The 26,710-nt window shown below is 42.7% G+C and overlaps 2 protein-coding genes across 2 annotated transcripts; both read right to left on the bottom strand.

Moving 5' to 3' along the window:
* Nucleotides 1-1,802: 1,802 nt before the first annotated feature.
* Nucleotides 1,803-6,991, bottom strand: LOC309976521 (zinc finger protein 350-like). The gene is made up of 5 exons (XM_082862145.1): nt 6,916-6,991; nt 6,651-6,836; nt 5,953-6,079; nt 5,584-5,676; nt 1,803-3,392 (listed from the first exon to the last, which is right to left on the bottom strand). Exons 2-5 carry the CDS (start codon nt 6,663-6,665, stop codon nt 2,056-2,058), a joined length of 1,572 nt encoding a protein of 523 aa, XP_082718271.1. The 5' UTR covers nt 6,666-6,836; nt 6,916-6,991; the 3' UTR covers nt 1,803-2,055.
* Nucleotides 6,992-15,540: 8,549 nt separating this feature from the next.
* LOC309976901 (zinc finger protein 350-like) lies at nt 15,541-26,263 on the bottom strand. The gene is made up of 4 exons (XM_082862727.1): nt 26,096-26,263; nt 24,557-24,683; nt 22,660-22,752; nt 15,541-17,481 (listed from the first exon to the last, which is right to left on the bottom strand). The coding sequence occupies exons 1-4, from the start codon at nt 26,108-26,110 to the stop codon at nt 16,121-16,123; spliced, it is 1,596 nt and encodes a 531-aa protein (XP_082718853.1). The 5' UTR covers nt 26,111-26,263; the 3' UTR covers nt 15,541-16,120.
* Between the last annotated feature and the right edge of the window lie 447 nt (nt 26,264-26,710).

The raw sequence follows: 26,710 nt of genomic DNA, 5'->3' as shown, positions 1-26,710 counted from the left end.
GTGATTTGCAGTGATGGTGCTTTAAAACGTTTCTGGAGGAGTAAATTACCCAGACTCAGGATTTTGGTTGAATTCTGAGTGGGCCACAACACGGCAAATTTCCATGTCTTTTATGAGTAGGACTGTTTGTAATTGGGATCTTATATCCTCATGGGATCATGGGAAAGAACTCTGGATAAAGGAGAAAGCAAAGACCCCACTTTGAGGACAGCCGGAAGGAATGAGGGAGATAGAAGACACCTGTCTCAATTCAGCAGGTCACAGAGGAGCCAGGATCTTTAAATGGCAACTCTTCACAGGTGTTAGGCCTGTGGACAAATCTCAGGATTCATTTCCAAGACATTCCAAGAAGATCTCACCTCCTCCCACTCCCTATACGCTCCACCATTCTTAAAGACTAAGGCTCTCATTTTGCATTTGTTCTATTTATTCTAGGAATCATTTTCCTTTTCTGCTTTGTCCCTTTATAATCAGTTAAGTCTCTCTAACCTCAAACAGTTTGGGGTGTCAATTTTGGTCCTTAGAACTGTCCCTTGAGTGACAGAATACATTTTGATTAGCCCATTAGTTTATTCATTCACTTTCCAAATCTGGAGCTGATAAGAATTATTTTTCCCCCCTCTGTGCTGGGAAACCGAAAATCATGGAAACCAGCACTCTCCAATATAACTTTCTGGTACAATGGAAATGACGGTAGAGCATCTTCGCATTGTCTCACCACTTTGCTGTCTGTGCTGTCCAATTCTATTGCCACGAGTCACATGACTGTTGAGCACTTGAAATGTGACTAGTGTAACTGAAGAACTGATTTTTCATCTTATTGGTTTTCAATTTTTTAAACATTAAAATTTAAAGAAAGCCACTAAAATTAAGGAATTTGTAATTTCCTCGTGGAGATAACAAATAGGCATTAAAAAAAAAACTTATTTGGGGAATTCCCTGGTGATCCAGTGGTTAGGACTCCGCACTTTCACTGCTGAGGGCCCTGGTTCAATCCCTGTTCAGGGAACTAAGATCCCACAAGCCGTGTGATGTGGCCAAATAAATACATAAATAAAAATAAAAAATAACTTACTTGAAACAACGAGGTCCTACTGTATAGCACAGGGGACTATATTCATTATTCTGTGATAAACCATAATGAAAAAAATATGAAAAAGAATATATATACATACATATAACTGAGTCACTTTGCTGTACAGCAGAAATTAACATTGTACATCAACTATACTTCAATAAAATAAATTAAAGATAAAACTTATTTGTGTTCTATGGTGCTTAAATACCATTATTAACTCCTTCCCCAACTCCCAAATGATATGCTCCTTCAACAACAAATTCATATTCCCTTGAGCCAATTACTCCAGGTCCATTTCACTTACTATGGATACTTATATCCTCTCACTGAATTAGCTTCAGTGTAGAGATGCCACTTAAAGATAATCCGACTACCTCAATGGTCTCTCTAGGGGACCATGAGCTTTCTCTATTCTGATCACCACAATATCCTCAGCTTTTGGAACAGAACCATATACCAAGGATGTATTTGACAAATACTCTGTGAAAGACCAAACTGACTCAGTCTAAGGCCGTTGTTTCATTAGTCCCTCTGCATAATATAAACTTCTGAAAGTTTAAGGAAGACATCCCAGTTTCACATTCATTGTTCACCTTGGCCTGGGGAAACTGAATTGATATATACACGCCCCATATCCCACCAATCCAATATTAGCCTTCCTGTGATTTTTCTTCCATAGCAACCTTCCAGAAACAAATTTTATGTTTAAAAAATTCACCTCCTTATTTCCTCCACTTAGTTGAACACAGGTTTCTTTCATTTATTTAACTGACACAACAGAGCAACTGACGTTTGTGTGTTTGGGTTAACATCAGATTATGCCTCTGTATCAAGGCATATATGTAATTGGATGAGTAGGTCACGTGCTCCCAGTCTCAGCATTTATACAGTTTCTCTCAGTGTATACTTTTCAGCCACCATATGAACTAGAAATTTTCACTCAACCCTTTTCCTCAGAGAATGTCTTAATTTTTTCCTTACTGGTTTTCTGTGACATAAAATAAAATATAATTGACCACTGAAGGCACAACCACATTCACTGCATTCATAAGGGTTCTCTCCTGTGCCAACCCTCTGCTTTCTCCTGCGGGTGCACATCTGGCCACAGGCTGTCCCACTATGACTACATTCCTGTTTGCTAGGAGCCCACTGATGTTGACTGATGTCTGAGGGACCAAAGAAGGTACTTGCATTGTCACTGTATTCAGGTTTTTCTCTTGGAGGACAACACTGCTCTGTGAGGACCTGTGACCTTCTGAGGGAGGATTTTCCACCTTGACTGAGTGAGTTTTCTGATGTTTATTGAGGACTGACTTCCCTCTGAATGATTTCCCACATTCACTACATCTATAGGGTTTCTCCCCTGTATGGATTCTCTGATGGATAACGAGCTGCGGCTTCTCGATAAAGCCTTTCCCACAATCGCTGCATTCAAAGGGTTTCTCTCCTGTGTGAGTCCTTTGGTGTTTAATGAGACCTGTCTTCTGGGAAAGGGTTTTTCCACATTCCCCGCACACAAAGGGAGTTGTTCCTGTGTGAAATCTCTGGTGTGCTGTGAGGCACGTCTTTTGGCTGAAGCCTTTTCCACATTCATTGCATATATAAGGTTTCTCGCCTGTGTGAATCCGTTGATGCACCATAAGATTTCCCTTCTGGATGAAGCCCTTTCCACATTCACTGCATATAAATGGTTTCTCCCCGGTATGGGTTTTCTGATGGACACTGAGCCCTGATTTCTTGAGGAAGGCTTTGCCACATTCATTGCATTCATAAGGTTTCTCTCCTGTATGCGTTCTCTGATGTTCAGTGAGCTTGAACTTTCTGAAGAAGGCTTTCCCACATAGATTACATTGATGGGGCTTCTCTCCTGTATGAAGATTCTGGTGATCAGTGAGCCAAGACTTTTTGATGAAAGCTTTCCCACATTCACCACATACATGAGATTTCTTTATTTTTTGAGTCTTCTGATGCTTGATGAATTGGGAATTAGTGCTGATGAGTTTTTGGCTTTTGGGGAATTTAATTTCAGTATGAAACCGTTCATTGTCAGCATGGAGACAGGATCTGACTTCTCCAGTAAACTCAGCAGGGCTCTTTATTTCATAGCTCCTGCTCTCGGAAAGTAAAGTTAAATTTGATTTCATACTTTTTCCATGTAAGTCAAACATACCATGATTTTGCCTGAACAGAAAATGAGTTCTGCTCCGATGAACAGAATATTCCAGTGGGTTCTGTTCATGCCATTGTTCTAGTCTCTTCTCCATGCTCTCATTTTGTAAGTGCTCCAGCAGGTGATTATCAACTTTCCAGCCTTCTAGGAAAGAGAAGAAGAATGAATTCCTCCATCTTTCAGATTTGGAATAAAGGTATTTTTAAAAATACTTTGATGTGAGGTGTCTTTTTAGTGATGACCCTATGGTATGAATGTTAATAAAACTCCATGTTTAATGTTCTTTATACATTGGAAAAAAACAGTCATAATGAATAAATACAGATTTGGTTACTTTCTAAATACTGTAAAATATGAGCAATTTCCTGTGAGCAGGAGACCACAGGTTGCAGGGCCACCTCATCCAAACTGGGGAGGGATGGACTCATTCATTCCACAGATCCTTACTGATCACCTCTGTGTACCAGGAATGGTGCTAGTGTTGGGGATTCGCAAACATACTCCTCGTGTTCAAGGAGCCTATACTGTAGGTGGGTAAAACCACTTTACAGGGCAGAGATAGACACAAGGAAAACAGCTGCAGGTTGGAAAACCTGGCGGGAAGGAACGATGGAGAGGAAGAGAGGTGGAGGAAACCAGGGCTCATTCTGGAGGAAGACAGGCCTCCCCAAGGATCCATTGTGCTGGTCTGCATGAGGGGAATGAAGAATATGACACAGCAGAAAAAGAAAGAAAGAAAAAACTAGAAGACAAAAAAAAAAAAAAAAAGAAAAGAAAATGACGCAGTAGAGAACTCCAAGCACATTTAACTTACAATGCGCACCTCAGAGAGATCCATTATGCAACTTAATTCCATCACGGCACGTTTCACCCCCTAGACATATTATTTATTTTAAATTTTGATTAAATTGATGTCTCGTCCTCTTAGAATGAAAGCTCTTGGTCTATTTGTTTTTTCAACTGCTGTTACCTTCCAGCTTACACTAGACTATCAAAAAAATAATTCATAGAGGAATCAATCAAGAAAGCAATCACACGTATGGAACAGATTGGGAGGTTTAGGAAAGAAGATGGAAATCTCTGTGTGAACAAGATGATATGTCATGGTGATCACTAAAAGAAGAATTTTTGTGTCATGTGACAGGTAACATGGTTACCTAGGACTTTTTTTTTTGGCTGTGTCACATGGCACATGGGATCTTAGCTTCCCGAACAGGGATTGAACCCACGTGCCCTGCAGTGGAAGCGTGGAGTCTTAACCATTGGGCTGCCAGGGAAGTCCCTACCTGGGACTTAATGTTATCAGAAGATGAGGGGAAAGAAATGAAAGCTTTCAGGAAGTGAATACAATGGTAAGGTCTACAGTGAACAAGAAGAAAGTTCAAAATCAGTAAATACACAAAGGAATTAATTCGAAGTAGCCAAGAGTTATGGTCTGGTTGAGGCTGGAACTGAGAATGTAGGATGTTAAAATAACTTTCCTAGTTAAAAATTCATCATGAACAGCAGACCCCTTAACAGAAGAGAGCTCTGCAGGTGCGGGACATTTGAGGTAATGCCTGAATGGCCAGGATGGAGGATGCACAGGAGTAAGGCAAAACCTAAACTTCTAGGGTTTTCTGGGAGGGAAGATGATCTTAGGTCCTTGCAGTTACTGGGAACTCAGGAGAGCTGCCATCAAGATAAGTTATATAGAAGCCAAGTCTGTGGTGGAGCACACTGGGGAGAGATCAGTTTGGGAGTCTTCTCCAGTGACCCTAAGGAGCTTAGCTTATTACGATGAAGAAAACTTTGAAGGTTAAAAGATCATTGGAGAAAATGGAAAACAAAACCTTTGGAGAACCTCAGAGCGGGAATAAGGCACAGTGAAGACCAGTCTACCTTGGGGCCCGGCATCCAAGATGGGGTGGATGTGACAAAAGAAATCAACATTACTCGTGGAGCAGAAAGGCGCAGTAATCTGAAGACAGTGAGGAATTCAAAAGTTTTCTCTTTGGAGAGAGGCCTTGGAAGGTGGAATGTCATAGAAAACGAGGTAGAAGTGTACGAAGAAGAAGGAAAAGATATGAGAATCCAGGGAAAAGAAAACTATGTAAACAAAACTCAAGATGGGGGTAAAATAAAGAAGAAACAGATCCCGGAAAAGACAAGAGTCTTCCCTAAGAAGGGATATATTTTTCTCTAAACTCCTACAAAGAAAAAGAGGTCTGACATCGGGAGAGAGATGCACGGAGGCACTGCTCACCCAGCGTCCAACCCCCTCACAGCTGTGACTCTTCTCTGACCAACTACAGTGTGATTTCCACACCTGTCACCTTGCTGGTCTCTCACTCACCTGAATGGGTTCGACAGTGGATTTCATCTTCCATCGTCCATGGTTCTCCTTGATCCAACTTGGAGAGTATGTCTGGTTTGCTGGCTTGAAAACCTATCCGTGGGAAATGACAGCAGATTTAGACCCACTGAATTGGGCTTGGGATCTGTGAAGACAGCAGAGCGTTACATTTGAGGACAAAACAATGTTACAACCTACAAGGTAAAGGCTTTTCTCTCAGGAGAAGGGAGAATATACCCACGTATCTGGGTAAGGGGCTAAGAATCTATTGCTTCAGAGCATCACAGACACTCCAGAGCTTTCAGAAGCTGAGAAAGGAAAGGCCACTGATTGGGGACCCTCTGAGGGACCCAGGGGAGCCGTCCTCACCCACAGACAGCAGGTTGCTATAGTTCTCCAGCATCACGTCCCGGTACAGGTCCTTCTGAGGAGGGGCCAGGAACTGCCACTCCTCCCACGTGAAGTCCACGGCCACATCGTCAAATGTCAGGGTTTCCTGGAATAACAGTGTTGTTTAATGAAGTGATGTCCTTTTGATGATATGGAAGAAATGTTAAAGTTTTTCTGCTCATTTCCACTTTATAGGCTGCATCGAGATATCTAGCAGGGTTTTTATTTTAATAAACCATTGAAGAAGCAAATGTCTAATAAAATATTCTCTAATTGTGTAGTCAGCCACCCATCCATTTATCCAATTAGAAGTTTCTATAATGTGTAGAAGTTAAATCTTCTTGTTAAGCTAGAAACACCACATTCTCATATATATATATATATATATATATATGTATATGAAAAGAAAGGGAAAAGAAAACTCTGCAAACAAAAATCAAGATGGGGGTAAAACAAAGAAGAAACAGATCCCAGAAAAGAAAAGAGTCTTCCCTAAGAAGGGATATATTTTTCTCTAAACTCCTACAAAGAAAAAGAGGTCTGACGTATATATATATATGAATGACAGACAAAAGATACACATATTTATACTTTACAGAAAAATGGAAGTGATTTTTTACAGGCCTCTACAAATCCATCAGGGAACAAAGGAAAGAATAAAACAGAACAAGAGTCACCTGGGCCTTGATCATTTTCTTCTGTTTTCTGAAAACAGCTGGCAACAGGGAGGTTCTGTCGCTGTGTCTTCTGGATCTGCTCTAAATTCTGTTCTGTCTTCAATCAAGCGTGTCCCCAGTAATGCTGATACCAAATCCTGTAACTTCTTCCTCCTACTGATTCTTTTGCTCCTGGAGAGTCAGGACCTGTGGGTTGAGGAGAAAATTCAAGCTGAGGGTACATTTCCTCTGGGCCCAGATGCTAACGCTGCTCCTGGGCGCTCACCTTAGCCCAATGCCCACAGCATGGCTGAGTGTCCCATTTTTACCCCAGATGACTTTATTCCTCTGGCCAAAAAGGCTAAGATTCTGACTGTGGTGGGGGTATTCCTTTATTCCGTGAAGTTGAAGTGCGGTGACTGTCAAAGGAGATGAGGGAAACGAGATCCATCCCCGCAGCAGGCCTCAGGAGCAGGAGACTCTCAGGCAGCTCAATTATACAAAAGGGACCGTATGGGAGGAGAGGCGCTGGGCACTGCTTTCCTTTAGACCGTGTGCGCTCAGGAACCTCTTCAAACGTTTTTATACACCCTGTGAGTACACACACTTCAGTTTAAAAACCAATGTACTGGGCAAACCAGAAGCAATGTCTTGTAAGCAATAATGGTAATATCTTAGGAGGTTTTAAATACATAAAAAACTAAAATACAAAATAACAGTACATAAATTAGAAGGTGGTAAACGAAGTTGAGGTGCTCTAAGACTACTGTATTGTCAGAGGAAAGTGCAGAAGTACTAATTAACGTAAGAATTTGACAAAGAATAATTACATGTGATGTGTAATCTCTAGTGTCGTAATGAACACTAATAATTTTCTTAAAGTACATAATTTGCAGTGCTACCAGAAGAGGGAAATGTAATAACAAGAAACTCATCCAGAAGAAGGTATGATTCTGACACCAATTTGAATATGTGTGTTTTTTGAACACACCACCAAGCAATGCTACAACACTGGCTGGGTGTCCTACAGTTCATCTCAATTCGGTCGCTATGTACCTGGAGATAATATCATACCCCACCGGTTGAAGGCTCAGTCCTATGAGACTGGCTTCTACCTCCTACTTCATGTGCAAACACAAGTCCAGATTGTCACGTGTACTTCTAAGCAACCAGCCACAGATGGCAGGTTCCAATGACCCCCCTCCTTGGGTTGATTAATTTGCTAGAGCAGGGAATTCCCTGGTGGTCCAGTGGTTAGGACTCCGTGCTTCCACTGCAGGGGGCATGGATTTGATCCCTGGTCGGGGAACTAAGATCCCACATGCCGCGCAGCATGACCTAAAAAACAAAAACAACGAAACACAAAACAAAAACCAAAAATTTTCCAGAACGGTTCACAGAACTCAGAGAAACATTTTAGTTATTATATTTACTTATTATAAAAGGATGTAACTCAGGAACAGCCAGATGGAAGAGATGCCTAGGGCAGGGTATGCGTGTAAGGGCAAGGAGTGACCCCTATAGGAGCGTCACTCTCCCTGCATCTCCACATATTCAAGCCAGAAGCAATTTCACTCTGAGAATACATCTAAGAAATACATCCCTCCAAAAATATGGGCATATTTGAACGAGCAGACACGCTCAGTAATTTCCACAGCACCATTACTCATAATAAACCAAAATGCAAACAACACAAGTTTAATAAATACTAGGAAAAACCAAATATTCAAACAATGGAATGCTGTGGGAAAACTACAGTCTTTGCACGGCTTTCAAGCTAAGAATGACTTTTTTGTTTTTAAAGGACTGTAAAACAAAAATAAAGAAGTATATGTGAGAGAACTGTGGCTTACAAATCCTAAAATATTTACTGTGTGGATATTTATATAATATATTTGTCTGACCCTTGTTACAAAGGGGAAGAAGAAGTACACCTATATGCAAAAACGTGAATAATTCTCAGAAATACTGAGCGTGACATAAAAAATGCATGATGTGGAGAAAACTCTAATTTGAAAAGATACGTGCACCCCAATGTTCACAGCAGCACTATTTACAATAGCCAAGACGTGGATGCAACCCAAGTGTCCATCAATAGATGAATGGAGGGCTTCCCTGGTGGCGCAGTGGTTGAGAGTACGCCTGCCGATGCAGGGGACATGGGTTCGTGCCCCGGTCCGGGAAGATCCCACATGCCGTGGAGCGGCTGGGCCCGTGAGCCATGGCCGCTGAACCTGCGCGTCCGGAGCCTGTGCTCCGCAACGGGAAAGGCCACAACAGTGAGAGGCCCGCGTACCGCAAAAAAAAAAGATGAATGGATAAAGAAGATGTGGTATGTATACATACAATGGAATATTACTCAGCCATAAAAGGAAGGAAATAACGCCATCTGCAGCAACATGGATGGACTTAGAGATTATCATATTAAGTGAAGTAAGTCAGAAAAAGACAACTATCATATGATATCACTTATATGTGGAATCTAAAAAACTGATATAAATGAACTTATTTACAAAACAGAAATAGACTCACAGACATAGAAAACAAACTTATGGTTACCAGAGGGGATGGGGGGTGGGTAGATAAATTAACAGTTTGGGATGAACATGTACACATTACTGTGTATAAAAGAGACAAACAATAAGGACCTACTGCATAGCACAGGGAATTATACTCAATGTCTTATAACCTCTAATGGAAAAGAATCTGAAAAAGATTCTGTATAACTGAATCACTTTGCTGTACACCTGAAGCTAACACACACTGTAAATCAACTACACTTCAGTTTTGGGTTTTTTTTCTCTCTTTTTTTTTTTTTTTTTTTTGCGGTACGCGGGCCTCTCACTGTTGTGGCCTCTCCCGTTGCGGAGCACAGGCTCCGGACGCGCAGGCTCAGCGGCCATGGCTCACGGGCCCAGCCGCTCCGCGGCATGTGGGTTCTTCCCGGACCAGGGCACGAACCCGTGTCCCCTGCGTCGGCAGGCAGACTCTCAACCACTGTGCCACCAGGGAAGCCCTACACTCAGTTTTTAAAAATGGTTTTAAAAACGCATGATGTATAATTACATTGAAACACAGTTGAAAATTCGCAAAACTAAATAAACCATAATGATGAGGAATGAATGATTATGTTATAACACCATAAAGAAATGCCTGAAAGTGCTTGCTAATAGAGAAGATGGTATTCACCTTCAGGTGTGAGGATGTAATATAATTGGGAAGAGGTTCACAGAACACCACTGGGGTGCTGGCAATGCTCTGTTTTCGATGTAGGTTATGTCTGTATATATTCCTCTTTTTTTTTTTTTTTGGGCCATGCTGTGTGGCATGTGAGATCTTAGTTCCATAACCAGGGATTGAACCTTCGCCCCCCGCAGTAGAAGCGCAGAGTCTTAACCACGGGACCGCCAGGAAAGTCCCTATATGTATATATTCCTTTTATACTGACTCACTTGTAGAGTCTTGACCACTGGACCGCCAGGGAAGTCCCTATAGGTATATATTCCTTTTATACTGACTCATTTGTAGAGCTTTTAATTTAACAAAGAAATGGAAGAGCTCAAAAATACTGAAAGCCTGTTGTTTGAAAAGACAAATAATATATAAATATTTAGAGTCAAAACAGAAAGTGCAAATAAAGGACAGAAGGAATTAATGGGAGGGACTTCCCTGGTGGTCCAGTGGTTAAGACTCTGCACTTCCACTGCAGGGGGCACGGGTTTGATCCCTGGTCGGGGAACTAAGATCCCACATGCTACACGTGGGCAAAAAAAAAAAAAAAAAAAAGAAAGAAAGAAAAGAAAAAGGAATTAATGGGAGTTATGACTCAGATAAAATACAGATTTTTTTTTTTTGCCTGAAAGAATACTATGAATACCTTCATGTCATTAAATTTGAAATACTAGATTTACCCTCTTGAAAACATGTTGACTTCAGAAAATATAGCAAGTGAATTTATAAGTAAGCAACAAGACAAAAACGTCCATTACCACCCCACTTTTCAATTTTGTATTGCAGAGTTGAGCCAATGCATTGAAATAAGAATAAGGTAACATTAGAAAACAGGGCAGAAAATTTTCATCAGTATAATTATCAACACGAAAAAAGAGATTCAAGGCATTACTTATTTAAAAGAGAAAATGCTCCCCCAGAAACCCCAAAGCAGATTTTTACATACACAGTTGGCTAGAAATGCCCCATATACCTAAGCTCATTTCTTAGTACTAATTCAATCACTAGCAATGGGAACTCGAACCACATGACTGACTAAGACCAACCGGGACTTACTAATAAACTGGGATATAGGTCACCATGCCATAGGGATATATAATTAAACAAAATGGAGATTCTGTTAGCAAAGAACAAAGTGTTCATGTATGTCAGGGAAGCAAGTAACGGTGCCGTTACAATATATCAATATTAGAAGGTGAGTGCAGGTGTTGGCAAACATTTTCTGCAAAGAGAACAGACACAGATTTTCAAATTTGCAGGCCAAAATGTCTCTGTCACGACTATATTCTGCCTTTGCTGTGCGAAAGCATCAGAGACGATACAAAACAGATTGAAATTGCTGGTTTAGTCTCTCAGTCTGTAATCAACTCCTTGATTAAAAGCTAAAAGCCCAGGATAAACAACAAGGCCCTACTGTATAGCACAGGGATTTTCAATATCCTGTGATAAATCATAATGGAAAAGAATACGAAAAGGAATGTACATATATGTATAACTGAATCACTTTGCTGTACAGTAGAAATTAACACAACATTGTAAATCAACTATACTTCAATAAAATGTATTAAAAAAGAAAAAACCCACACACAAAAAAGCTGAAAACCAGATGGTTTCGAACTACTGCCCTGGGCTGTACCGTCTTCCCTCCCAGCAGCCGAAGTTGGAACCTCAACCCAAAAACTACAGCCAGGGGTCCTCGGCGTCCAAAGCCTCAGCCTTCACAGCCTCTCTGTACCACAGACACTGACTACACACTTCCTTATTAATCTGAAACCTGGGCCAGACACCCTCATATGATGACCATCCAGCCAGGCCCCAACACCACTGAGCCCCAAATTAAATCCTCAGCCTGAACCCGACACTGCGATCATCGTCAATGCCACACGTAAGCCCTGCAAGCGGAGTGATCTGCAGAACCGCAAGCCCTGACAGCTGGAAGAGCAATGATCTCTACAGAATCTAATCGTACTGACTCCCAGGACACTCCCCAACATAAACCATAGACAAAACCCGCGTCCGGTTCCCTTCAAGTACCTCAAAGCAGGTACTCTCCTGCTTCGCGTTAAATACATCCACCTCCGCACTTCTACCCTCCCCCTCTGCCATCCGGCAAAAATCTCATGGGTCCAGATTGCACCAAGTCCACGCGTCACCCTTGGGCGAAACAAAAGCACCACTGTGACAAAAAAAAAAAAAAAATCCAGGGACAAAACCACACACTAACCTGATTTCCCCAACCTACAAGGAGCCTAAACGTCGTACTTCTGTGAACTGCTTTGACGTCTAGACCTGTCCGGCTCCGTCTACGGCAGCCGAAGTGGATATGCGGTGTTTGAGGAAACGAGACGACCGGATTTCCGGGATTTCCTAGAGAGGCAATATGTCCGCGCCCAGCTCTCCGCGGCCCCAGGGGGAGGCCATGTTGGGACACCTGACGTACAGAAAGCCAAGGGGCGGGTTTGGGTACCAGGAGCCAGGGATGGCCGGGAAGGTGAGAAGCCAGTGAAATTATCTAATTTCCTGGTACTTCGACTCTCGCAGAAAATAGGTAAATTTTCAGTCTCAATCTTCGCGAGGCAAAAATGATGCAAGGCTAAGTTGCTTTCAGCAGGCTAGGCAGACAAGTAATACGGCCGCGGCGTGTATTATCTACTTTGTATTAAAAAAAAAAAAAAAGTTTCCAAACGGACAAGTATGAGTTGTTGGCATGGCAGCGGAGAACGCACTCCTAGAAAGGGAAAAGATAATAACCTCCGGTAAACGGACGCCACGGAAGGCTTCTGACCGGAAAATAGTTTGTAGAAAGCTGTTTTTAATAACAGAAAAAGGGCTTCCCTGGTGGCGCAGTGGTTGAGAGTCCGCCTGCCGATGCAGGGGACACGGGTTCGTGCCCCGGTCTGGGAAGATCCGACATGCCGCGGAGCGGCTGGGCCCGTGAGCCATGGCCGCTGAGCCTGCGCGTCCAGAGCCTGTGCTCCGCAACTGGAGAGGCCACAACAGTGAGAGGCCCACGTACCGCAAAAAAGAAAAACAAAACAAAACAGAAAAAGATTCCCAGAAGCTGGTACAGTACGGGGCTGGCTAGTAACGAGAGAAAAGAGCGGCTGGGGCTAATATAAGTTGTGATGGGGGGCGGCGGGGGCGGGGGGCACTTAGGAAAAGGCCACTAGCAGTGAGGCCATTCAAGGTCTCGAGTCGCTGGGAAAAGCACAACCTGCGGGTGGTGATGAGGACAGTAATCCAAGATTTAGGGCAAAGAACGTCAAAATTAGGTGTGCATAAGGCCATAGTTAAAAATGCAGTCCTGGATTCCAGCCTTATTAGGAGGTCGGGTACTTGGCTGGGAAATTTGCAATAAGTTTCTCGGAGAATCTGAGGCAGAAAGCCTGTCATATACAATCATTAGAAACAGTCCTGGAATGTTCTCTGGTTACCAATATTATGATGGGTGACTCCCCTCAGTACTTCAGTCTTGGCTCAAATTATATAGAGAAAAGCTTGGGGGGAGGGCCTCCCCCATTATTACCAATACATTACTATAAATTACCATTACTCACTTGCTGACATATAATCCATTGACTCTCTCCCTCATATTATAAGGTCCTTAAAGGCTGTTCCCTTGCCTCTGTTGTTCATTGATGTATCTTCAGTGTGGAATACAGCATCTCACACAGTGTTGGTGCTTTAAAATACATCTGAAGGAGGGAATTACCCAATAATCCAGCGTTTCAGATTGAATTCTGAGCCGGCCACAACACGGCAAATTTCCATTTCCTTTCCTATTAACAAGACCCAACTATTTATAACTAGAATAGTTAGGATAACTACAGGATAGTTAGGAGATTAAGGAAAAGTACTCTGGCTAGTGAGAGGCCAAGAGCCCCACTCCCAGAAGAGGGAGAAAGAATAATGAAAACACATCTCAATTCAGCAGGTAACAGTGCAGCTGGAATTTTTTTAATGGTGGCAGCTCTCAAGAGTGATAGTCCTGTGGACAAAGGTTCTTCTCCACAACATCCTTTAAGAATGTCATCTCCCGGGCTTCCCTGGTGGCGCAGTGGTTGAGAGTCCGCTTGCCGATGCAGGGGACGCGGGTTCTTGCCCGGTCCGGGAAGATCCCACATGGCGCGGAGCAGCTAGGCCCGTGAGCCATGGCCGCTGAGCCTGCGCGTCCGGAGCCTGTGCTCCGCAATGGGAGAGGCCACAACAGTGAGAGGCCCGCATACCGCAAAAAAAAAAAAAAAAAGAATGTCACCTCCCATCTCCTATTTTCTCCTCCATTCTTAGAGACTAAGATTCCTATCCTTTGTATTCTGAGGATCGTTTTTCCTTTTTTGCTTTGCCCAGTTTATATTGTTATTGGGTCTCTAATCACATACAATTTGGGGAAGACAGCTGTGTTCTTTAGGACTGCCTTCCAATGGCTCATTCCCTTCAATGACAGAACACTCTGATTAGTCCACTAGCTCATTCATTCACTTTCCAAATCAATAGATAATTGGTTTTTATTTTTCTGTGCTGGGAAATATAAAATCATGTAAACCAGGGCTCTCCAGTATAACTTTCTAGGATGATGGAAATGACAGATTTCTCAGTATATACTTTTCGGCCACATAGTCAGCTACAAAGTTTTGCTCACTGGCTGTGCTGTCCAATGTGGTACCCACTAGTCACATTGTGACCACCTGAAATGTGGTTTAGTGCAACTGAGGAACAGATTGTTGTTAAAACTTTAACATTTAAATAGGAAAATCAAGGGATTTTTAATCTACTGGGGGGATAAGACTTGGGCATTAAAAAAATAACTTGTATCCTGAAGTGCTTAAAATCCGTTAAGAGTAGCCCTTGCCGTCCCTCAAAATAATATACAACTTAAACAAGAAATTATCATAACCCCTTGAACCAATACTCCATATCTGCTAAGGACTGAATGTTTATGCCTCCCAAAATTCATATTTGGAGGCCTAATCCAAAATATGATGGTATTCAAAGGGGAAATGTGGGGGGGGGGGGGGAGGGATAAATCAGGAACTTGGGATGAACATACACACCTACTATAAATAGGATAGATAACCAACAAGGACCTATTGTATAGCACAGGGAACTCTACTCAATATTCTGTGACAACTTATAGAAGAAAAGAATCTAAAAAAGAATGAATATATGTATATGTATAACTGAATCACTTTGCTGTACACCTGAAACTAACACAGCATTGTAAATCAACTATACTCCAATAAAATTAAAATAAAAACAAAACCCAAAATATGATGGTATTAAGAAGTGGGGCCTTTGAGAGGTGACTGGTTCAAGAGGGTGGAGCCCTCATGACTGGATTAGTGCCTTTATAAAAGACATCCCAGACAGCTCCTTTGCCCTTTCCCCTATGTGAGGATACAGTGGGATGACTGTCTTCTATGAACCAGGAACCCTCATTAGATACCGAATCTGCTGGCACTTTAATCTGGGACTTTGTAGCTTCCAGAACTGTGAGAAATAAATTTCTGTTTTTATAAGCTACGCAGGCTATGGTATTCTCTTACAGTAACCAGAAGGGACTAAGAAAATGTCTATTTCACCTTGTGTACCTATTTACATCCTCTTACTAGATTACCTGGTGTGTAAAGGTACCACTTAAAGATAATCCAGTTACCTCAAAGCTCTCTCCAGGAGACTTTTTCGGGTTTGGTCACCACTGTATCCTCAGCTCCTAGAACAGGACTCAGTAAAAATGAAGTATTCGACAAATACTCAGTAAATGAACAAAATGACTCAATCTGAGACTCAATCAAACTGGCTCAATCTATTTGCACAATGTAAATTTCTCAGAGTCTAAGATAGACATCCCAGTTTTCAATTAATGCTTCACCTTGGCCTTCCAGAAACTGAATTGATATATACACGCCCAGTATCCCACCAATCCAATATTAGCCCTGTTGTGTTTTTTTTTCATAGCAACCTTCCACATACAAATTATATGTTTAAAAACTTCAACTATTTTCTCCACTTAGTTGAACTCAGCCTTCTTTCATTCATTTGACTGACACAACAGAGCAATTGATGTGTATGTGCTTGGGTTAACATCAGATTATGTCTCTGTATCAATGCATGTATCTAATTGGATGAGTACATCATGCATTCCCAGTCTCAGCATTTATACAATTTCTCTCAGTATATACTTTTTCAGCCACCATATAAGCTAAAATTTTTTGCTCAATAATTTATATCTTTTTCACATAGTATGTCTCTGAGTTTTTTTTCTACTGGTTTTCTGTGACATAAAATAAGATGTAATTGACCACTGAAGGCACAACCACATTCAATGCATTCATAAGTGTTCTCTCCTGTGCAAAACCTCTGTTATCTCCTGTGGGTGCACATCTGGCCACAGGTTGTCCCACTATGACTACATTCCTATTTGCTAGGAGTTCACTTATGTTTACTGATGTCTGAGGGGCCACTGAAGGCACCTGCATAGTCACTGAATTTACAGGGGTTTTCTCCTGCATAACATCACTAGTCTGTGAGGAGCTGTGACTCTCTGAGGGATGATTTTCCACCTTGGCTGAATCTCCACGTTTCTCTCTTGTGTGTATTATCTTATGTTTAACAAGGCAAGACATGTAGGCAAAAGCTTTCCCACACTCATTGCAGATATAGGGTTTCTCTCCTGTATGAGTTCTTTGATGAACAATGAGCTTTTGCTTTGTAGTGAAGGCTTTCCCACATTCACTGCATTCAAAGGGTTTCTCTCCTGTGTGAATTCTTTGATGTTTAATGAGACCCGACTTCTGGGAACAGGATTTTCCACACTCATTGCACACAAAAGGAGTCTTTCCTGTGTGAAATCTCTGATGTGCAATGAGGCAAGTCTTCTGGATGAAGCCTTTTCCACATTCATTGCATATGTAAGGTTTCTCGCCTGTGTGAATTCGCTGATGTACAATGAGATTTCCCTTCTGGATGAAGCCTTTCCCACAGTCACTGCATATATATGGTTTCTCTCCGGTATGGGTTTTCTGATGTATATTGAGCCGTGATTTCTTGAGGAAGGCTTTACCACATTCAGTGCATTCATAAGGTTTCTCTCCTGTATGTGTTCTCTGATGTTCAGTGAGCATGAACTTTCTAGAGAATGCTTTCCCACACATGTTACATCGATGGGGCTTCTCTCCTGTATGAATTATCTGGTGATCAGTGAGCCAAGACTTTTTGATGAAAGCTTTCCCACATTCACCACATACATGAGGCTTCTCTATTTTTTGGGTTTTCTGATGCTTGCTGAATTGGGTCTTAGAGCTGATGGGTTTTTGGCTTTCGGGAGATTTAATTTCAGTATGAAATTGTTCACTGTCAGCATGGAGATAGGATTTCCCATCGCCAGTAAACTCAGCAGGGATCTTTATTTCATAGCTCCTGCTCTGGGGAAGTAAAGTTAAATCTGATTTCATACTTTTTCCATGTAAGTCAAACACATCATGATTTTGCCTGAACAGAAAATGAGTTCTGCTCTGATGAACAAAATATTCCCGTGGGTTCTGTTCATGCCATTGTTCTAGTCTCTTCTCCATGCTCTCATTTTGTAAGTGCTCCAGCAGGTGATCATCAAGTTTCCAGATTTCTAGGAAAGAGAAGAAAAATGAATTTCTTAAAAATACCTTGATGCAGGGCTTCCCTGGTGGTGCAGTGGTTAAGAATCCTCCTGCCAAAGCAGGGGACACAGGTTCAATTCCTGGTCCGGGAAGATCCCACATGCCGCGGAGCAGCTAAGCCCATGCGCCACAACTACCAAGCCTGCACTCTGGAACCTGCGAGCCACAACTACTGAGCCCACGGGCCACAACCGCTGAAGGCTGTGCACCTATAGCCCATGCTCTGCAGCAAGAGAAGACACTGTAAATGAACAAAAACCAAATATAAGAAGCCCTCACACTGCAATGAAGAGTAGCCCCCACTAGCCGCAACTAGAGAAAGCCCACACACAGCAACGAAGACCCAACACAGCCAAAAATTAATTAATTTAAAAAAAAAACCTTGATGCGAGGAGTCGTTTTAGTGATGTTCCTATTATATAAGTGTAAATAAAATTCCATGTTTAATGTTCCCTGCACATTGGAACAAACAATACAAACCAACCAAAAGGTAAACGTAGTTTGTGTAAAACACAGGGTTGGACAATTCAAAATGAATATAGATTTGAATACTTTCTAAATACTAGCCTTGCAAAACATGGAGAGACTGTAAAATACAAGCAATTTCCTGTGAGCAGGAGACCACAGGTTGCAGGGCCACCTCATCCAAACTGGGGAGGGATGGACTCATTCATTCCACAGATCCTTACTGATCACCTCTGTGTACCAGGAACAGTGCTAGTGTTGGGGATTCGCAAACATACTCCTCGTGTTCACGGAGCCCATACTATAGGTGGGTAAAACCACTTTACAGGGCAGAGATAGACACAAGGAAAACAGCTGCAGGTTGGAAAACCTGGTGGGAAGGAACGATGGAGAGGAAGAGAGGTGGAGGAAACCAGGGCTCATTTTGGAGGGAGACAGGCCTCCCCATGGATCCATTGTTGTGGTCTCCATGAGGGGAATAAAGAAATGACACAGCACAGAACTCCAAGCACATCTAACTTATAATCTCCAAAACAGAACTGGTTTCCCAGGCTAGGTCTCCTCCACCTGTCACCTCCGGCACAGTCACTGACAACTCCACTCTTCTCCTTCACCACGACAAAACTCCTCAGCATTTGTTTCTCTCGCTCACACACAATATCCAGCACAATGATCAATCCTGCCTGACCTCCTTTAAGATACACCCAGAATGGGACAGGCACCCACTCCTTCCACCCTCACGAAGCCAATCACTCTCTCTCACACCACAGCTGTAGCCTCCTCCCTGGCTTTCTTGTCCCTCCCCTGCCAGTGCCTGTCTATTTTCTACACATTAGCCAAACGGAACCTTTTAGCACCAATTATATCACATCAAGCCTCCTCTACTCAAAACTCCCTAATCTTTTCTCATCTCATTATGAATAAAATCAAGATCTTGACATAGACAACAAACTATGGTTACCAAAGGGGAAAGGTGGGGGGAAGGGATAAATTAGGAATTTGGGAGTAACATATACACACTACGACATATAAAATAGATAAACAACAAGAACCTACTGTACAGCACAGGGAACGATAGTCAATATTTTGTAATAACCTATAAAGGAAAAGAATCTGAAAAAGAATATAAATAGATCGACAGATAGCTGAATTGCTTTGCTGTACACCTGAAACTAACACAACATTGTAAATCAACTATACTCCAATAAAAAATAAGTTAATTTGTTAAAAAATCAAGGTCTTGATGTATCCTTGAAAGGCCCTTAGTGACCTGCTCCCCAGCCCCCAGCCTCTACCCCACTGACCCTATGTCTCCAGTCATGCTCTCTATGTTCCATCCAAACAGGCTTCCGAAAGTTCTTCAGACATGCTCTTGCTTCAAGCCTTTGAATTTTCCAGGTTTATTTTTTTTGGAACACTCCTCACCCAGGGAAACTACTATTTGCATCCCTCATCGACCTGCTCAACTCACCTTAACAAACAAGATTTTAGGGAGGGATGGATTGGGAGTCTGGGATTAGCAGATGCAAACTATTACATATAGAATGGATAAACCACAAGGTCCTACCGTATAGCACAGGGAACTATATTCAATATCCTGTGATAGGGACTTCCCTGATGGCGCAGTGGTTAAGAATCCGCCTGCCAATGCAGGGAACACGGGTTCGAGCCCTGCTCCGGGAAGACCCCCACATGCCGCGGAGCAACTAAGCCTGTAAGCCACAACTACTGAGCCTGCGCTCTAGAGCCCACGAGGCACAACTACTGAAGCCTGCGCGCCTAGAGCCCGAGCTCCTCAACAAGAGAAGCCACTGCAATGAGAAGCCTGTGCACTGCAATGAAGAGTAGCCCCTGCTCGCTGCAATAGAGAAAGCCCGCGTACAGCAACCAAAACCCAACACAGCCAAAAATAAAAATTAAAATTAAAAAATTAAATAAATTAATAAAAAAAGAAATTAATACAAATCAACCATACTTCAATTTAAAAAAAAATCAAGACTTCTTATTCCTAAAGCACAGGGCCAAGTCCAAGCACTCATGATGTAGTCATGCTGCTTTACATCCCTGAAAGTAATTTTGGCCCCAAAACCTTAACATCAACCTTCATCCGTTTTTTCCGCTCAGCCCATATTTATTTAAGTGTCAACTCTCATTTGCCCTCTATAAGCAGCATATCCAGAATCCAACCAACACTCACCCCTCCACCCATGCTGCAGTCAACCATTCTCCCTGTCACCATGTTTTTTGCAATAGCCTCCTACAAGGCTTTCCTGCTTGCCCCCTGCCCACTATGGTCTGCTTTCTACACAGAAGCCAAAGGGATTCCTTGAAAAATGTAAATTATTTCATGTCATTCCAGTACTCAAGAACTCCTCATGTTTTCTCATCTTATTAGGAATAAAATCTCGATTCCTTGAAATTGAGTACATCACCAACCTTATCCACCACCCCCCGCCCCTGCCCGTCCCCACTGCTACTGCCTCTTCGGCTTATTCCCATCACGTTCCTGAAAGCACACTCTGCTCTGTCCACATGGGCTCCTTAATGTCTCTTAAACTCATTCGTGGCGTGGCCTTTTAAGTTTGCTAGCCGCTCTACTTGGAAAACTCCTAACCCGGCAGCCTACTAACTTCCCGCATTTCTTGGCTCAGAGGCACCTTACCTGAGAGGTGTTCCCTGCCTAAAAGAGGAGCCCCAGCATCTACTCTTCCATAATGCTGACTAAAGTTTTATCACTTTTCACCCCCTAGGTATATTATTTGTTTATTGTTATCAATTCCTTAACTCCTTTCTCATAGACTAAAAACTCGTGATAATTTGTATACTTTTTTCCACTGTTCTTACCTTCCAGCATGCACTAGGCTATCAGAAAATACAGAGGCATGAAAAAAAGAAAAGAAAAAAGATTTTGAAAAATAGAGGAATGAATCAAAGAAGAAATTACATGTATGGAACACATTGGGGAGAATTTAGGAAAGAAGATGGAAATCTATCTCTTTCTGAGCAAGATGATATCATATCATGGAGATCATGGAAAGAAGAATTTTAACTGCCAGAAAATGTGGTTAGTGGAGACTAAATGTCATCAGGATCCAGTGGGAAGAAAAAGGAAAATTTTAGGGAAATGAAGACAATAGTAATGTCAACAATCAACGAGAAGAAAGTTCAAAATCAGTAAATACACAAAGGAATTAATAATTCAAAGTAGGCAAGAGTTATGATTGTGTTGAGGTTGGAACTGAGAACACAGGATGTTAAAATAACATTTCTAGTCAAAAATTCATCATGGGGCTTCCCTGGTGGCGCAGTGGTTGAGAGTCCGCCTGCCGATGCAGGGGACGCGGGTTCGTGCCCCGGTCCGGGAGGATCCCACGTGCCGCGGAGCGGCTGGGCCCGTGAGCCATGGCCGCTGAGCCTGCGCGTCCGGAGCCTGTGCTCCGCAACGGGAGAGGCCACAACAGTGAGAGGCCCGCGTACCACAAAAAAAAAAAAAAAAAAAAATCATCATGAACAGCAGACCCCTTAACAGAAGAGAGCTCTGCTGGTGGGGAACATGTGAGGTAATGCCTGAATGGCCAGGATTGAGGATGCACAGGAATAAGGGAGAACCTAATCCTCTAGGGTTTCCTGGGAGGGAAGATTATCTTAGGTCCTTGCAGCTACTGGAAACTCAGGAGAGCTGCCATTGAGATGAGTAAATTATATAGAAGCCAAGTCTGTGGTGGAGAACATGGGGGAAAGATCAATTTGTGTGTCTTCTCCAGGGAACCAAAGGAGTTTATTAGCTTGTTAGAATGAAGAAAACTTGGAAGGTTAGGAGATCATTGAGTAAAATGGAAAACAAAACCTTTGGAAAACCTCAGAGCGGGGACAAGGCACAGTGAAGACCAGTTTACTTTGGGGCTCGGCATCCAAGATGGGGTGGATGTGAGGAAGGAAATCAACATTACCCGTGGGGCAGAAAGGTGCAGTAACCAGAAGACATTGAGGAATTCAAAAGTTTTCTCTTTGGAGAGAGGCCTTGGAAGGTGGAATTTCATAGAAAAGGAGGTGGAAGTGTATGAAGGAAAAGATATGAGAATCCGGGGACTTCCCTGGTGGTGCAGTGGTTAAGGATCCGCCTGCCAATGCAGGGAACACGGGTTCGAGCCCCATTCCGAGAAGATCCCACATGCTACAGAGCAACTAAGACCATGCGCCACAACTACTGAGCCTGTGCTCTAGAGCCCGCGAACCACAACTACTGAGTCTGTGTGCCACAACTACTGAAGCCCACGTGCCTAGAGCCCGTGCTCCGCAACAAGAGAAGCCACTGAAATGAGAAGCACATGCACTGCAACGAAGAGAAACCCCCACTCGCCGCAACTAGAGAAACCCTGCATGAAGCAACGAAGCGTAGCTCCCACTTGCTGCAACTAGAGAAACCCTGCATGCAGCAACGAAGATCCAGTGCAGCCAAAAAATAAATAAGTTTATTTTTTAAAAAAAGATATGAGAACCCTAGGAAAAAGAAAACTATGCAAACAAAAAACAAGATGGGGGTAAAATAAAGAAGAAACAAATCCCAGAAAAGATAGAATCTTCCCTAAGATGGGATACATTTTTCTCTAAACTCCTACAAAGAAAAAGAGGTCTGGCACCGGGATTTCCACGGCCTGTCACCTTGCTGGTCTCTCACTCACCTGAACGGGTTTGACAGTGGATTTCATCTTCCATCGTCCATGGTTCTCCTTGACCCAACTTGGACAGTACCTTTGGTTTGCTGGCTTGAAAACCTATTCATGGAAAATGATACAAGATTTAGACGCAGTGAATGGCACATGGGGTCCATGAAAACCACAGAATCCTACCTCTGAGGACAATACGGTTTTCACATTTTGAAGGAAAAACACACCCCTCTGTGAGTCTCCTCTCCTGTCAATCCTTCTACTTCACTTCTGACACCAGATATGTGGGTTTTCCACACATCAAGGAATTCTGCAACACCAACTGACACTGACGGGGTGTCCTCCGATTTAATTCAATTCTGACACGATCTACCTGGTGATAGGGTCAGATAATACAGGTTAGGGGTACACTCCCATAAGACTTCGGCTCTGCTCCTGCATTTCTGGCACCAACTGTAAATTCAGGCTGTTTCCTGGGCTTCTGATCAATCATGAATAGATCAGAAGTTCCCATGACTCCCTTTTTCAGGTTCGATTAATTCACTAGAGCAGTAGACAGAAATCAAGAAGACAGTTTACTTACTAGGTCACCAGTTTATTATAAAAGGATACACAGGGAGCTCAGCTCGGTGCTCTGTGATGACCTATATGTGGTGGGGAAGGGGGGAGGTCCAAGAGGGAGGGGATATAGGTATACACAGTGCTGATTCACTTCATTGTACAGCAGAAACTAACACTACATTGTAAAGCAATTCTACTACAATAAAAAAATAAATAAAAATTAAAAACTTAAAAATAAATCAATAAAAAAATAAAAGGGTACAACTCAGGAACAGCCAGATGGAAGAGAATACAGTACAAGGCATGTGGGAAAGGCCACAGAGCTTCCATGCTCTCTCTGGGGGCACCCCTCCCCTGGCACCGCCAAGTGGCCACCAATCTGAAAGCTCTCCGAGCCTGTCCCTGTGGGGTTTCATGGAGGCTTCACTATATAGCCATGACGGATTAAATCATGAGGCTTTGAAATATTTCCAGACATTGTCAAATGTCCCCTGGGAACCAAATTGGCCCCAGTTGAGAACCACTGACTTAATGGGGGAGAGAGCTGGAAAATGGTAAATGCACAGAGAAGATGGGTGTGACAAGAGACCCTCACAGTTGCTGCTGATTTTTAAATTATAAATGACCAATTGTTTAGTAGAAACTCTTTATATGTTATAGCAGATATGGAAATTATTCATTATTGTAGTTAAAATGGTACAAGCTGTGGTCATTGTGTTGATCATTTTTAAAGCATTTTGTTTGCAGTATGCATATACAGGTATGCAGAGAAGAATCAAACTCCTCTGACCAAGGACTTATTAAACTATGTTCTAATTGTCAAAAAAACATCGGGCTTTGGTGGTTATGACTTAATCTCCAGCCACTTTGTTCTCCCCAGAGGTGGGGTGGAGGCGGGACTGAAATTTGCAACCCTCTAAATCATGGGTGGTGAGCTCAGCGACCAGCCCGCAATCTTAGGTTATCGAGTGGCTTTCCCAAAATCACCTCATTAACATAAACTCACATGCCGTGGTAAGGGTCCCTTATATTAATAACAAAAGACACCCATTTCTCCTTTACCCTCTTATAACTTAGGAAATTCCATGGATTTTGGGAGCTCTGTGCCAGAATTGGGGATGAAGACCAAATATATATATTTCTTAATATAAATCACAGCATTATACACAGCTACAAAATAAAGGCGTTTCTCTCAAGAGAAAGGAGAATATACCCACTTCTCTTGGGCCAGAGACAGGACCGAGAATCTACTGCTTCAGAGAATCACAGACAATCCAAAGCTTTCAGAAGCTGAGAAAGGAAACCCCACTGACTGGGGGCCCTCTCAGGGACCCAGGGGAGCCGTCCTCACCCACGGACAGCAGGTTGCTATAGTTCTCCAGCATCACATCCCGATACAGGTCCTTCTGAGGAGGGGCCAGGAGCTGCCACTCCTCCCACGTGAAGTCCACTGCCACATCCTCAAATGTCAGGGTTTCCTGTAATAACAGTGGTGTTTAATGAACTGATCTCTTTCTGATGATATGGAAGAAATGTTAAAGTTTGTCTTCTCATTTCCACTTTATAGGCTAGATCTGTATATCTAGACACATGGAAGAAGCAAAAGCCTAATAAAATACTAGGATTCAACTAACTGTAATTGTGTAGTCAGTCATCCATCCATTTATCATTAGCCATTTCTTTTTTTTTTTTTTTTTGGCCACGTCACGTGGCTTGCGGGATCTTATTTCCTCAACCAGGGATCGAACCTGTGCTCCCTACAGTAGAAGCACAGAGTCTTAACCACTGGACCACCAGTGAAGTCCCTCATAGACGTTTCTATAATATGTAGAAGTTAAATCTTCTTGTTAACCTAGAAAACACCATATTCATACATATATATGTATGTATATATATGTATGGGACAAACATATATGCCAGTGGAATCGGGATGACTGTGTCTTTAGAGCCAGTCAATCAGAATCTTCTGGGAAGCGACTCAAGAAGCCAGAATTATAAGAAACTAAATGTTTAATAAGCATGTTTAAAGTGTATGAAGAAGAAACTTATTTTTTGATATGTGTACTTTGTTATGATTTCAGCCTTTAAATATATTCTTAAGTCAGTTGTGTAATGAACAAAAATAAATGCAATATATTAATTTTGCCAGGAAATAAACTGCCAGGAATTCCCTGGCAGTCCAGTAGTTAGGACTCCACACTTCCACTGCAGGGGGTACCAGTTCCAACCCTGGTCAGGGAACTAAGATCTGCAAGCCATGTGGTGTGGGGAAAAAAAAGAAAGAAAAGAAAAGAAAACTGTAGATTAAGAATTCAGGTTTGGGGACTTCCCTGGTGGCACAGTGGTTAAGAATCTGCCTGTCAATGCAGGGAACACAGGTTCGAGCCCTGGTCCGGGAAGATCCCACATGCTGTGGAGCAGCTAAGCCTGCGTGCCACAACTACTGAACCTGCACTCTAGAGCCTGCTAGCCACAACTACTGAGCCCGCGTGCCACAACTACTGCAGCCCGTGCACCTAGAGCCCATGCTCCGCAACAGAGAAGCCACTGCAATGAGAACCCCGCGTGCAGCAACGAAGACCCAACGCAGCCAAAAATAAATACATAAATAAATAAATTAATTAATTAAAAAGAAAGAATTCGGATTCGAACATGGAAATCAAGAGTCAGACATACTGCAAAGCCTGAGAAAACAGTTCCCATAGAACTGCCCTCGCTTCAGACACTGGCTGCAATTTCTAGGGTCCCCTGGATCACCTTCACTTCAGAAGCAGGCTACAAAGACACCCAGTGTCCCCAAGACACCCTTACATGCAATAATTAGCTAGAATGACTCAGACAACAAACCCATTCGGGAACAAAGGAAAGAATAAAACAAACCAAAAGTCACCTGGGCCTGGATCATTTTCTTCTGTTTTCTGAAAACAGCTGGCAGCAAGGAGGCTCTGTCGCTGTGTCTTCTGGATCTGCTCTAAATTCTGTTCTGTCTTCAACCAAGCATGTCCCCAGTAATGCTGCTACCAAATCCTGTAACTTCTTCCTTCTTCTACTGATTCTTTTGTTCCTGGGGAGTCAGGACCTGTGGTTTGAGGAGAAAATTCAAGCTGAGGGTACATTTCCTCTGGGCCCAGATGCTAACGCTGCTCCTGGGCGCTCACCTTAGCCCAATACCCACAGCATGGCTGAGTGTCCCATTTTTACCCCAGATGACTTTATTCCTCTGCCCCAAAAGCCTAAGATTCTGACTGTGGTGGGGGTATTCCTTTATTCCATGAAGTTGAAGTGCGGTGACTGTCAAAGGAGATGAAGGAAACGAGATCCATCCCCGCAGCAGGCCTCAGGAGCAGGAGACTCTCAGGCAGCTCAATTATACAAAAGGGACCGTATGGGAGGAGAGGCGCTGGGCACTGCTTTCCTTTAGACCGTGTGCGGTCAGGAACCTCCTCAAGCGTTTTGATACACCCTGTGAGTACACACACTTCAGTTTGAAAACCAATGTACTGGG

Source organism: Leucopleurus acutus (genome assembly GCF_964270905.1).
Source record: "Leucopleurus acutus genome assembly, chromosome: 20".
Taxonomy (NCBI): domain Eukaryota; kingdom Metazoa; phylum Chordata; class Mammalia; order Artiodactyla; family Delphinidae; genus Leucopleurus; species Leucopleurus acutus.
The sequence above is the reverse complement of the archived record's forward strand: the minus strand, read 5'-3'. Positions and strand labels throughout refer to the sequence as shown.